Below are 14433 nucleotides of genomic sequence, written 5' to 3'. Positions count from 1 at the left end.
TAAAAAGTGAATGAAAATTTACATGTCCTAACCTAGAGTGCCATAAATTAGACAAATCAACAATATAAGCAGAAGCATTATTTATTTCATTCATAGCATTAACAAGTACATTTAGTTTGAATAATCTATCAGCAAGGTAGCCCTTCCCCACAAACATTCCCCCTTTAGTTAGTACAAACTTATTAGACTCAAAAACTAGTTTGAATCCTTTATTACTAAGGATAGGACCAGAAACAAGATTCTTCCTTATATCGGGGACATGTAGCACATCAAGGAGGGTTAATTCCTTTCCAGAAGTGAATTTCAGAACACATTTCCCTAGGCCAGCCACAACAGATGCAGATGCATTTCCCATAAACAGCTGCTCGTTTCCCTCGATTTTCTGGTACGAAGAGAACATATTTCTGTCACCACACACATGGCGAGTTGCACCAGTATCTATCCACCAATCAACGTGATCAGATATAAGGTTGATTTCAGAAATAATTGCAGCCAAGGCATCCACATTGTTTTCAATCAGGTTTGCGTGGTTGTTGTTGCCTTGATTTCCAGGACCTTGATCCCTTCGATTGCGACATTCTTGAGCCCTATGGCTTTGCTTTCCACACACCCAGCAACTTCTCTTGATTTTCTTGAAGTCTTTGCCTTTCGCACCAGGGATAAAGTGTTTTTCCTTCTTCTTAGTTTTCTGGAACTTCAACCTTTGCTTTGATGAACTTCCTTCAACAACATTCGCCTTGGCTTCCATACTCGAAACCAAGCCCTTCTCATTCTTTCTGTTATCTTCCTCTATTCTCAGCCTTACAATGAGATCCTCAAGGGTCATCTCTTTACGTTTGTGCTTGAGATAATTCTTGAACTCTTTCCAGGAAGGTGGCAGTTTTTTTATAAAGGATGCCACTCGGAAAGACTTATTGATCACCATCCCTTCAACATGAATGTCATGGATGATTTTCTGGAGATCTTCAGATTGAGAGACAACAGAATTGGAATCCACCATTTTGTAGTCCAAAAATTTGCCCACGACAAATTTCTTCGAACCAGCATCCTCAGTTTTATATTTTTTCTCAAGTGATTCCCAAAGTTCCTTGGTTGTTTTGCATACTACATAGACATCATACAATGAATCATCTAATGCATTGAGAATATAGTTTCTACAGAGGAAATCATTATGATTCCAGGCATCTATAGCCGTTAAAGTTTCTGCAGAAAAAATATTTTCTCCATCTGCAGTAGGTACAGTCTCACGCAGAACATTAGCCAAATTTAAGGTTGTCAAATAAAACAGCATCTTCTGCTGCCATCTTTTGAAGTCTCCGCCCTTAAATTTCTCAGGCTTCTCAGAATGAGGTTTAGTTCCTGATTGTTCCATACTGTTCGAAGATTGTTGGAGAACAATTTAGAAACAATAAAATAACAGAAATACAGAATCAAAATACTTATACTTTATTATTCACAAATACTTGCAATACAGAATGCAATAACACAATAATTACAAAAAATTAATATGATACTAACTTGAATGAATTGAAGGTAAAGGCTAGCGCAAACGCTATGTCTTTCGAACAGTATTTCCGTTCCACTCATGTGCTTGTGGTTCTACAACGTCTGCTCGACCAAGATACAACTACCTAATTCTATAACCCGCATTGGATTATAGAACTCTAGCGAATTGCTTTGTGTGTTTACTCTCTGGAAATTTTGTACGGAAGACAAAGGAGAAGAAAAAGATAATGATTGATGGAAATGAGGACTCCAGTTATGTAGGCACTTTCATACCTCTTCAAATACCTTTTGGATGTATCTGAAGCTATACAGCTCTTTCCAAAAAGATACAACTCTTTCCAAAGAGTTGTGTCTATTAATCAAAACATTTTTAATTCATTTAATTAAAAACTTAATTCGAAATTAAAACTAATTGATCAGATTAATTAATATTAATATTATAGTATAATCATCAAGCCTAATCCACACAACCATAAGGCCCAAGCCTTCAATCCATTTCCAAATGGTTCAAGTTCTAATTACTAAGAAAAAGAATAAGCCTATATAAAGGCCAGTGAAAAAATATTGTTGACCAATGTGAGACAAGAGGGTCTCAAACTCCAACAGTTGTACGTGTGTTTTTATGTGTGTGTTTCTAGCTTTGTTTTCGTCTCTGGCCCCTGTGGCCCTCCCTCTCTCCCTCTCTCTCTCTCTCTCTTTCTCTCTCTCTACGCCGACAGTCGATTAATTAAATTAGCTAGGGTTTCTTTTTCACATGGGTTGTGCCCAACCCAATTTGCACCGCAAGAGTTAGGTATCTTGTGTTTTCTTTTCCATGCTTGAACCTCCTTGATTGGCCGAATCAGGTGAGGAGAAGACTCTAACTGAAAAGGAAAGGAAATAAACAACAGTTCAACTCCAAAAACTAAAACCTGATAGCAGCTACATGTTGCTGCCTTCCAACCACAATATATCAAAAACTAGTGAAAACCCCTAGAAAAAAACACCACAAGAAAAACTATTTGAAGGCGGTGAAACACGATGATCAAGCATAATTGGATTGCTAATATAAGTGAATTGGTTATATTCAAAGTAACAAACAATAGTTTTTCAAATTACGTTTTTTTTAAAAATGATATTTGCAAATTAATATGATTGGTGAATCGCATGTGTGGAGAACTGTAAGGAGCCAACCCTAGTGTAAGAGAATTGAATTGAAGCCACCTACAGTACTGTAATGACTATTATGTGTATGCCAATAGCAAAATCATTTAGACAAGGAAAATGATTTTCTACACATATTTATTGTCCTCATGCACACTCATTTATTTACGACTTTTAGATCGAAAAAACAAAGAATATTCAAACGACATAAATAAATATGGGTGTTGTTTGGGCCCAAAATGTTATTGGGCCGAGCGTCGGTTCGGCCCAAAGCTTTTCCAAGTGTACTATGTGGGCTGCCTGGTGGCCCCGCGCTATTCAGCAAAGGTGGTCGAGTCCTATTGCAAGAAGGAGTAGTTTGGATGAGTAGAGGGGTTGAAGAAGTCCTAATACGATAAGGGGTCCTAGTGCAATAAGGATTCTCGACCAGCAATGAATATGACCTCAAAAAGGGGTGAGATCAAAGTCCTAATAGGAGTAGGATTGGTCGAGATAGAGTTGGAACAGAATAAGAAGTCTTAATCCATATGTGGTTTCAGCTCGATCTTAAGGAGGATTTGTTGCTATAAATACAAGGCATCATGCAACAATTGAGGACCCTCCACTTCAACACACAATTGCACTGCGCAAACCTCTCAAACATCTTGAGAATTTTTATTTTCCTTTTCTGCCAACACATCTTCAGTTTAGATAAATAGCACTGTGAAGGCAACCGGCGAATATCTTCAGTTTGGATAAACAGCACTGTTGCCGTAAATCAGTCGATCGAGGAGCACCTTCAGTTTGGATAAACAGCACTGCGTCGAGGCCAATTGGTTATCTATCCAAGTCTTAGTCGAGAAGGGTTTCCAAATCCTTATTGGCAGAGGTCATCTTATTAGCCTTCTCGGCAAAGTAAGGTGTTACGAATTATGACATTCGGCACATTGAACGCCGAGTGATTTTTACAAAGGAAAAAAGGTATTAGGATGAGAAAGGTGAGAGACAAGGTTAGATCATTATAAGATGATGGATTGATAAATGTCCATTTTTTTATAGGAAGACAAATGCCCGGCCATTTGATCAACTTGTCGGTTAACATTAGTTTGACTAAAGAGACGTGCACTTCTGTAAATGAAGGGATCCAAGTTAATTTATGTCGATATCGACGGTTGAAGGTTATCGGAATTTCCGAAAAACGAAAATGTCTTGTAATTAAATAAGACGCTGGACAAATCAGTTGTCTTCTCCTAATTAAGCATGTAACCAAATAGTTATTGTTCCCACCACATGAAGGGGGGGAAAAAAAAAAAAAAACTGTGGTTCCCATGCACCATTACAAGTTGGGACTTTGAAATTGGAAAGAAAATATGAGGTTGACTCGTGGATGTTCTTGATATTTTAAGTTATTGATTACAGCTTATGCAAATGCATGATTAATCAGTAGCTAGAGCCGTGTACTCCATTGCACACAAAGTCAAATCATTTCTCATTTTTTTTGTAGGAAACAATTATCTCCCTGTTTTTTCTTGTCAATTTAAAATACTTTCACGACAGTTTAGTTTGACCATTGGGTAAAGCTTTCTCAAAGGCTTTGGGTTCAGAAGTAAGGCTGGGAGCCCATCATCAAGGTTTCTCATTATTTAGTTTTCTATGTCATTATTTTTTCCTAGTATGTCATTGTTTTGATCATCGTGAAACAAAGATTAAACTGTCCTTTTGGGAACATCCGACAAAATTGAAACGATACAGAGAAGATTAGTATGGTCGTTGCACAAGAATGATACGCATAAATCAAGAAAGAAAGATTTAAACTTGAGAACTTTTTCATTGTTTTGAAAAATGTACAACTAGACTAATAACTAATTGGTTTATAAATGTGATTACGATATTACGCAAGGTTTCATAAGGAAATTTGGGTACTCAAGGGTTTGTTTTGTGTCAGTAAAATGTAAAAGTAAAAATTTTAAATTCTAGCAATTGACAAATTTAAGATACAAACTGTAATCAAAAGGATATTTGTAAGACTTTATGCAAATAAGTTTCATATATTTCATAGAAGTTTTTCGGTGACGTCAATTCAACTTACAAAACATGTATATATTCTTATTGTTTCAAGTTGCAGAGAAATAACAGATCACAACAAAAAATAAAATAAAAGCTTGATAAACATGATCCCTTGCAAATTTCATTCTCCACGTATATATCTCGATGGATATTATTATTAGGCAGAATCAAAGTCAAAGCATCCACCCAGGAATGTATCCATTATCATGCTGGCCCGGATTTCCAACATTCATTCCATTATGTGAACCCAAATGGGTGCATCTGCATACCCAGTGAATTTATGCAAAGTAGTAAGAAAAAGAAAAAGATTAGTGAATTTATTCACTTGTTTTTTGGGAAGCTCAAATTGTGTCTCTTAACTTTTTTTAATAACACAATTTGAATTTCAAAAGATTAAGTGAGACAACACTTGAGTTGCAAGGACTTTGTCGTAATTAAATCTCAAAAGAAAGTGATCTTGATTAATACAAAAATAATTAATGGAGTTTATTTTTTTTTTAAAGGGTGGAATTAGTTACCCAATTTGGTAAGTGGAGTTGTTTCCTCCCAAGGGATGGAAGAAGGCTTCTGAGTTGGAAGGAAGCCAAGTTTGCTGAATATTGTTGTGGCCATGGCCAGCAGCTTCCCATGCCATAAATTGTGGAGCTTGCTCACTTGTTTCTTCCAGCTGTATGTTCAATTATACATACATTTAAATAATATACTTGGAAGAAAAAAGCTGAATGGTTTCAACCCTAAACAAATTTGATGAATAATTCCTGTAAGTAATGATCAGATATAAACAAATTTAATTTTGTGAAGCATAATCATTAATTTGTTTATTACCTTCCTCCTCAAGGCTTTGTTAGCTTCAACTAGCATTTGTTCCTGCTCAAGAACAAAAGGCAAGGCCAGACATTATGTATATACACACACACGTAGAAAGGCGAAAACATGCATGCGTATATTGTGAAAGTGTATCGATCAATGATGTTAAAACGAGATTAATTCATGACTTACCCTGTTTTGAAGATCAGAAAGCTGATCAAGCATAAATTGAGTCTGATCAATAACAAGTGACGACAAAAATTATCAGAAAATCATTCATCTCTTGAAGATGCATCACCATGAACTGTAAGTTGGAATGAACAATTCTAGCTAGTATTCTAATATCATAGGAATATATCTACCTATATAATTTATATGCCTCAGGCCCTCAGTCTATCCACATAAAAGCATATAGCTCAAGGAGTGAAGGCCCAGGTTTGTTAGGGTTAAGCCACCAATTTTCAAAACGCTTCAGTAGGTGAAACCAAAACTCTTTGAGTTAATTAACTAATTACCTTTGTTGACCTAATTTTGTTCAAGGAGGTCTCCAGTTGATGCTCAAGCTCCTCAAGCTCCTTTTTGTTCAGGGTGCCCAAATCTTCCCCAAGAAGGTTTCTGCGATATTAGTTAATTCAGGACCGTCATCAATCTACTTAATTTTGTTATACAAAATAGAGGATTAGGTAATATTAGCTCATTGGAGTAGAACGATGTAGGACGCAGAGCGTTCACTCTCAAACCGACGAGTTGGAAGCTGAGAAAGGTTATTAATGAAAATTATGCATGTAAACAGTACTACCTTTGAGATTGTTGGAGGACCTCAACTCTTGTCTCCAGCTGCAAATACTCCTGATAGCTGTTCTGCTTGGGGACAAATTAAAAACAACTTTGTCATTAGGTCTCAATTTCTAGCTAGGATTCTCGATCATCAATAAACTCTAATATTATACACGCAAACAAATACTGATTGAATGTATCGGTAAGGTTGGATTGTTTTGGTTCTCATAATAGTACTCCAGCTTAATTAATTACCTGACTCCCGTTGGCTGGTCGGTTGGCGTCCACGGAACTATAACTGCATCTTTGGTACTTTTCAAGCGTTTTCATCATGCTAAAGATGAACAATTGAAAAATACAGTAAGATCACTACATTTTTAATCACAAAAAAAAAAAAAAAAAAAAAAAAAAAAGGATTGGAAACTTCTAGAATAATTAATAGATCATTGGATGATCCACAATTAAAACAATGTAGATTCAGAGGAAGAAAACAAAAAAGATTAAATATTAAGCTTTTAGATATGTAAACAAACACATATTATCTTATAGGAACAATATATTATTAATGCAAAGTCCAAACGGGAAAGGTGATGAAGGATTAGGTGAGCTAAACAATACATAAATTACTCTCTTCTGGCTTATTGTGGTTAGAGAGAACCAAAATTCTTGAGGCTTGGTCTTTGACATACCATTATAGCGTACTTTCTTCTCATAACAATTAGAAGAATCCTAAACGAAATCGGGAGATTCCTCGAACAAATCTTCTCAATTTCAAAAAACAAACATTTGTTAAATTTAATTAACCAATAATAAACAAAGTTCAACAACATTTAACAGTTCAAATAACATGAATGAGCCACCATCCAGTGCTATGTTGTCTGTCAGCTAGATATATACCTCGTATATATATTGGCTTAAAGCGACATGCATTTGTATACTACATAAAAAAAAAAGGAGAAATTCTGAGTTTTCAGTTTCATGTTTGTACATAGTTAGTTGCTTGCTTGGAACCCTAAAATAAGGGTGGCAACTCTTATTACTTGAAAAAGTTTGAAACCCGAAGTTAGCTTGGCATTTTTCTAGTAAAATCTTGCCATCATTTCCATTTCAAAACAGACATAATAACAAAAACTACATATATATATATATATATATATATAAACTTAATGTCTGCAATATACTTTTCAGTATGTTGTTGTAAACAATTAGCCAATACCTATCACTATGAATAGACGATTAAACAAAAGAAGGAAATATATGCAATACTTGAGTACTGATGAGAGAACCTACAAGCATCATACAGTGATCATGTAATTTAGAATGTGATCGGAATTCGCTGAATTATGACAATCAAATGCATTAATATTAATTAAGTTATACCTCAATAAAAAAAGAAGTAAATTCATCCATCTAATAATTGTAACCGCATTAACATTGTAGAAAATCTGAAGACCAAGTCTTACACTACTAAGTTCTTTTTTTTTATTTAACAAACAATGAGATAATTACACTACATTTGTCTAAACCATAAAAAATATTCGAATTTAGATACAGAAAATGAAGCACACTGCTATAATCAACTTTAATAAACATACATTTGCAACTATTAAATTTTAATAACTAATGATGTTAAAAATACAAAGTCATCGTATTCTTTTATAGAACAAGTAGCAATCAGTATAATAAGAGTGCTAAAAACAAGACTACTCAAGGTATCATTAAATTGTAATAAAAACTGTTATTCACATTTTAAAAGAATTATCATCATAGTCCAAATTTATTAAAATCTTTCTCCAAGGTTGCATGACCTTTCGCAGCTTTGAAACAAAGAGGCAGACCTTTGTCTTTCTTTTACTGAAAATAATATTTTAATTGCAGCACAAAGTACTGGATGTAGAAAAATTAAACATCAAATCAACCTGGCACCGAATCATAACAGTGACCGGTATTATTACTGGCCTCTCCCATTAGCAGAATATTTTTGCTTACTGCAAGTGGTATTGATGCTCATTATTTTAATTATTATCGTAATATTAATTTAAATTTTTAAGATTTGTGTAGTGAATAAATACAAATATTAAAATTTAAACTCATCAAATAGCAATTAATAAAGTGGTGAGTACTACCACCACTCAAGAGTGGTGGGTAAAAATGTGAAGAAAGTTGAGATTCCACCATAAAACCAATTGGCAATATGGGGAATAACTCAATTTATTTATAAGCCCACGCCCTCTCATGAGCCTAACATGTGGACAACCTACTCTAATATCATGAAGAAAATTGAGATTTCACCAAAAACCAATCGGCAATATGGGTAGTACTTCAGCTTACTTATGAGCACATGCAAGGTTCTTCTTCCTATCATTGTGGGACTCATTCTCAACAAAATGCATCTAAAAATAAAAGTGCCGCTGGTGACAATAAAAATAGAGAAATGCTAAGGGGATCTCTCAAAGAGGGACTCTCCATGAACTCTCTGTCACCTCACAGTTTAATGTTGATTCTTGTACAAATATTGTAAAACATATGCCAAAAATATGAGGTAGCAGAAAGTCTATGTAGAATCGCTCTGAGAGTCTTCTTGGCATTCCTCATAAAAAAATTGATCAAAGACTCAGTAATTATCTTGTTAGTTACTTCTGGATCAAATTGTTCATCTTGTTGGTTTTAAAAGAGAAAAAGAAAACACACACAGACGCACACATAAAAATAGTATTAAAAACAATAAACCAAATGTGTCTAATAAAAGTACAAAATGGTTCCCAATTCAGCAAAGTTGTTCAAATTAGCAGAATCCTATGTTTTATAAGTAGCAAATACAAAAAACGAAATCAAAATTTTGCAAAACCTAAAAATTACTTGGGAAACTTTAAGCGTGTCTAATACATTTATAGGTTAACAATTTCAGAGCTTAAAAAAAAAAAAAAAAATTACAACTTCCATTTCTTTAAATTTGAGTAAATTAGTCTTTAAAACTAATTAAATATAAAAGATCAAAGATCAATTTAATTAAACTATAGAGGAAAAGATTGGGAAACACCACTAACAAACCAGTAAATTTGATTCCATTGTTTCAAAACCTAGTAAATTATCTTTTACCATATATAACCTGCATAATCCAACAGAAAAAAGTGTTCTAAAAAGAAATAAAATTAATAAAGATGAGAAATAAAAGAGTTTAGATCTTTAATTATAAGAAAAGCGATAACTTCGAAAGCATCTTCTTGCTTAAAGTGATAACTTGGAACGGATCAACATATCTGAGCTGAATGAATCAAGAAGAAGAAAGAAAATGACGGAAAAATTAATGCAGCCACTGGTACATAACAGAAGGGCCACTGACATTCATCAAATACGTAAATCCAAAGTAAAATTAATGCATCCTTGATATTAAAAAATGTAAATATTATACATATATACCTAAAGGGGAGAGAGAGGGAATATATATTATATATATATAGATAAATCGATAGATATACCTTAAACTGCTAGAGAATTCATAGAGCTTGCCACGGCCAGAGAAAATAATGAGGCCAACCTCAGCATCGCAGAGAACTGAGAGCTCAAAAGCTTTCTTGAGCAGCCCATTTCTTCTCTTGCAAAAAGTCACTTGCCTGTTACTTTTATTCTCTATCCTCTTCAGCTCAACTTTACCTCTGCCCATCTCTCTCTCTCTCTCTCTCTCTCTCTCTCTCTCTCTCTCTCTCTCTCTATAGACTCGGTTAAGATCAGAGGTAGACAAACTTTCTTTCAGGAGGCTGTTTATTTAGGGTATATACGAAAAGGGATAAAAAGATGAGTGCAATATGAAGAAAATGGAAACCCCTGAAAAAGGTCTTTGTATTGGTGTCTGGTTTTATCTTTGGAAAATTCTATTCTAGTCCGTGTCTAAGATTACTTTTCGAATAAAACCTTGTCTAAGATTAAAAATTAATTCTAATCCTTGGCATTTAATTGTAATTTAATATTGAATAGGTTGGAATAATTATTGAGTTTTTTGTTTGTAGGCTATATATTGATTCCCATAAATAATAAAAATGTTATTTATCATTGATAGTTATTACTAAGTTCCCGTAACAAGAAAATTCATATATTATGCATATATTTTTCAGTGTGCATGAATTTGTCCTTATATATGTATATGCATATTACGTACATACGTATGTTTAGATACTATAATTATATACCGATACATTCGTACTGAAAATAATGTACTGATACATTCATACCGAAACTTACGAATTGATATTTCTGTACCTATGAGTAAAATAAGGTACCTAAAGTTATTAGTAATGTACTGATATATTCATACCGATACTTCCGTACCTATGAATAAAATACGGTACCGAAAGTTATGTATAAATTGTTTTTGTTTTGTTGTTGAATTTTTTTTAATAATAAGAATTTGAATTTTGAATAAATTTTTATATATTAATGTGATTGGAGCACCCAAAAAAAAAAACATTAATTATGGATGGGCAAAGAGTTTCGAATGGTAAGTTTAAAAATAAGAAATGTGTTATAATTACTTAAATATGGTAAATTTTAAAAATAAGAACTAATATTGGATTTTAAAAATCATTCAGGTTAAAATCTAAAAACAATCGTATTGAAGCCCTAAAATCTAAAAGCCCCTTTTATCTTTCCTGGTAGCTATTAGCTAGAACTGTTCATTACACAAACATGTATTAAATATTCTTGGGTTGTTGTGTGTATCGAATATCCATCCATACATACAAACAAGTGATTTTCCTGGTTTCACCCTATGGTCCAGCTTTTCCACTGCATCGCCCATTTTTTTCTGACTTATATTTTCTTTATTTTTAGGGTATGTTTACTTAACAAAATTGAAGAATGAAGGGAAAGTACTTAACAAAATTGAAGAATGAAGGGAAAGAAAACTTAAAAATAGGTAAATGTGGGAACGAGAATTAGATCGACTAGCTCTTTACTTGATTTGATTATTAATTTTAAAGTATTTGATTATGAATTTTTAGAAGAAACTCATCATTTTCTGATTCAACGTAGCTAATCCGATTTTTTGGCTTCAACGTATTTAATTACAAATTTAAGATAAACTCTTACTTTTCATATTTCATATGTTAGTAAACAATAAAATACTTCTTTACTCATATTTTGTAAACATGCTATTAACAAATAGCAAACACTGTGCAATGTCTAGAGCCTCTAGGTTACCATGTATTGCCTATCGGATGTCCAACAACAACCTTAACAGTTGCATACTTTTGGATGAACGCTTATCGACTCCTAACTGGGAAGCACTTAAATTATGTCAGATATATTCAGTATATTGGTAACAAAGTTTCCTTTTTTATATTGTTTTAGGGAGTTTCATTTTCTTTTTTAATGAAGCAATGTTTTCTGCAAAACCCCTAACAGTAAATAATATTGAATTTACATTAACAGTAGTTTCCGTACAACCATGAAACTTAATTTTCACAATTTATTACTAAGGTGCTTAGGCCTTTATTTTTTCTTAAAGACCAGCAGGTGTGATATATATATTTATATGGGTGTTCCTCAAAATTTAGTCCTTTTTTGTATGTTTGTTTGCTAAAAGTTTAGGGAAGGGGATGCTGCCCCCATCTCAGGCCATAACATATTACAAGTTTTTTTTAGGACTTACAGAGGGGATTTTAGATTTTTTTTTGGTTTTTACAATATGCCCACCAAAAGGGATTGCCAGTAACGGAATTCGAATCAATGCCTTATCTAACGAAGAGAACGATCTTTATCAACTCAATTAATGCTCCCTCATTGGCCTTTTTTGTATGTATTTCAGAACAATTATGGATTGCAGATGGAGCTAGCTATTAACGTTCTTCTTGCATGTCCTTGGGATTCCTATTATTGGGTTAATTAGATGAGTCTGAATTTTTTTAGTTCTTATATATCTTAAACCTAGCATTTGAAACAAATTTTTAGCCATTTTCCATTCATCATCATCATTTTATTATTTACTATGCAACTATGTACCTTTGGCAAGGCCACCAGTTTCTTCAGTTATCTATAAGTGCATCTTCAGTAGACTAGCTAAAACAACTTTTTAAGTTCTTTTTTTTTGAAAATTCTTCCATGTTGTATAGCACGAGTATTAAATGACCTGAATTGAGTTGGATTATTGCTTTTTATTGTGGTCATGTGAATTAAGACCATCCAACACTCCTAACATTTAGTGTTACATAGCACCGAAGTGAAACCCTCCTTTTTCACCCCAAATCCTTTCATATATATATATGTGTGTGTGCGCGCGCAACTTTTGAAGTAAAAGTATGTTTTAGTTTTAAAGAAACAACTAAATACTCGAGGTTAATCAAACTTTGAGTAGAATAGCTTAAAAGAGAAACATATATGAAACATGGATTATAAGAGTTTTCCTCTAGTTGGTGTGACGACCTGTCCTAAATTATTATATATATTTTCTCTCCTAGTGTGTAAAGTGACAATATTGCCCTCGTTGGCTTAGTGACATGGATGTACATATGTAGTTTTAAATTATTTCCTCGCCGTCGTAATTAAATCGTATTCGACGTCACGAACGCGTTGACGTGAGTTAGGACCGAATCGGATTCGTAAAGAAAATGTTACAATTATTTGAATACATACATGGGTAAAAATATTTTAGGGTTGAGTACACCATTCACAATAGTTCCAATGTTCTTGAGCCCAATCAGATTTTTGGGTTTCTTTCCTTGGGCCAATTGAGAATCCTATCTCTTTCCCTCTTTCTCACGGCAGCCCAATCAGAAAATGATATTTTTTTATGTTGCCCAATCAGACACACACACACACACACACACACACACACACGTGTACTCTCACCCTTTCTTATCTCTCTCTCTCTCTCTATCTCAATCCTTCTCCCTTTGCACCGTGACACCTATACACCTAACTATCATCAAATTCACACAGATCGAGTTTTTAGAACCCACCATCACCTTTCTTGTGACTCCTAACCATACATGTAGGTCATCGAATGGACGTCAGGAACCCGAGAACACAGAAGCTCTGACGAGGAGCTAGGTTGCTCTGGCATGATCGTGGACATTTCACAAGTTTTAAGCCTCCGAGGGGGGCCTTCCAAGCAACTTATCTAGGACGCTAAAGTAGCTTTGGAGTGAAGTTGACGTCAGAATAGACGCATTTGAGGGATTCCAGTTTTGGCAGAAACTTTTGAGAGTTTGTCCAACCATTTTCCATTGGTTTTAGGACTTCTAATAGGTACGAATGTGTTATACTCTTCAAGACCTTCAAATCCATATAAATTTCATGGATTTTGGTTGAGAAATGAAGTAGATATTAAGCTTTGAAATTTTCTAGAAACCGACGAACCAGACGACGGCCGGCGGCGACAGACGGTGAGGACAGACAAGGTCCACTAGAGAAAAAGAAGAATATTCCGTCAAAGTTGACGGAATATTCTGCTATTTTGACGAAATATTCCTAACGCCGTTAGGGTTTTCCGTCCCGTGTGCTAGGCATTTGCTTACGCGTGGCTAGTGCATGTGGCATTGCCTCGACCGGCATGTGAGGGTGCGTCCAACATCCAAAAAAATTTCTAAAAATATGAGGGTGTTCGTGTTGTTGAGTAGATCACATTAGTGTATTCAAACATCCCATTTGAGCAAGCTTTGAGAAGTTATTCCTAGGTTTTGTTTATGTGCTATTGAATTAACGTTAAATTAGTTATATCGCATATAGGTGAGACGTACCCCGAGGACGAGCGTGGACAAGCGAAACAAAGGGGCTACGATCCTGCTACTTATCAGTGAGTGGGCATTTGTTTTATATATATATGTTTTACGATTTTCAGAAGAGAATTGTTATTGGCACTCCAAAAATCTCATTTTGCACTCCAAACTTTCTATAATTAGAAAGAAAAATACATTTGTGAGGAGTGTAGAATGAGATTTTTGGAGTGCTAATAACAATTCCCTTTTCAGAAAACGTTTTTAATTGAATTTATGCCTAGTATGCCATGTCTATACCGCTTATTACTATATTGTTGCATTAGTATGAATTGTGAATTATACTATTTGATGTTGTCGAGGCTCAGGTAAGCTTCAAGTGAGTTAGCATGTGATTGGTCTTGTTGCATTGCATATTGCTATGCATTTATGCATTTAGAGCTTA

At 34.2% G+C, this 14433-nt stretch overlaps 1 protein-coding gene and 1 non-coding gene across 4 annotated transcripts; one reads left to right on the top strand and one right to left on the bottom strand.

Moving 5' to 3' along the window:
* Positions 1–4341: 4341 nt before the first annotated feature.
* On the top strand, positions 4342–4444 carry LOC137711761 (U6 spliceosomal RNA). Its single transcript, XR_011065108.1, has one exon. It is a non-coding gene; the product is annotated as a U6 spliceosomal RNA (small nuclear RNA).
* Positions 4445–4656: 212 nt separating this feature from the next.
* On the bottom strand, positions 4657–10086 carry LOC137710937 (agamous-like MADS-box protein MADS2). 3 transcript variants are annotated; one of them, XM_068450105.1, is made up of 8 exons: positions 9759–10080; positions 6535–6613; positions 6302–6363; positions 6018–6117; positions 5695–5736; positions 5521–5562; positions 5214–5362; positions 4657–4956 (listed from the first exon to the last, which is right to left on the bottom strand). In XM_068450105.1, the coding sequence occupies exons 1-8, from the start codon at positions 9941–9943 to the stop codon at positions 4869–4871; spliced, it is 747 nt and encodes a 248-aa protein (XP_068306206.1). In that variant the 5' UTR covers positions 9944–10080; the 3' UTR covers positions 4657–4868. The 3 variants fall into 3 exon arrangements, with proteins under 3 accessions (XP_068306206.1, XP_068306207.1, XP_068306208.1); XM_068450106.1 differs by lacking the exon at positions 5695–5736 and having other exon boundaries at positions 9759–10085; XM_068450107.1 differs by lacking the exons at positions 5521–5562; positions 5695–5736 and having other exon boundaries at positions 9759–10086.
* Positions 10087–14433: the final 4347 nt, after the last annotated feature.

The sequence above is a fragment of the Pyrus communis genome, chromosome 12 (assembly GCF_963583255.1).
Source record: "Pyrus communis chromosome 12, drPyrComm1.1, whole genome shotgun sequence".
Taxonomy (NCBI): domain Eukaryota; kingdom Viridiplantae; phylum Streptophyta; class Magnoliopsida; order Rosales; family Rosaceae; genus Pyrus; species Pyrus communis.
The sequence above is the reverse complement of the archived record's forward strand: the minus strand, read 5'-3'. Positions and strand labels throughout refer to the sequence as shown.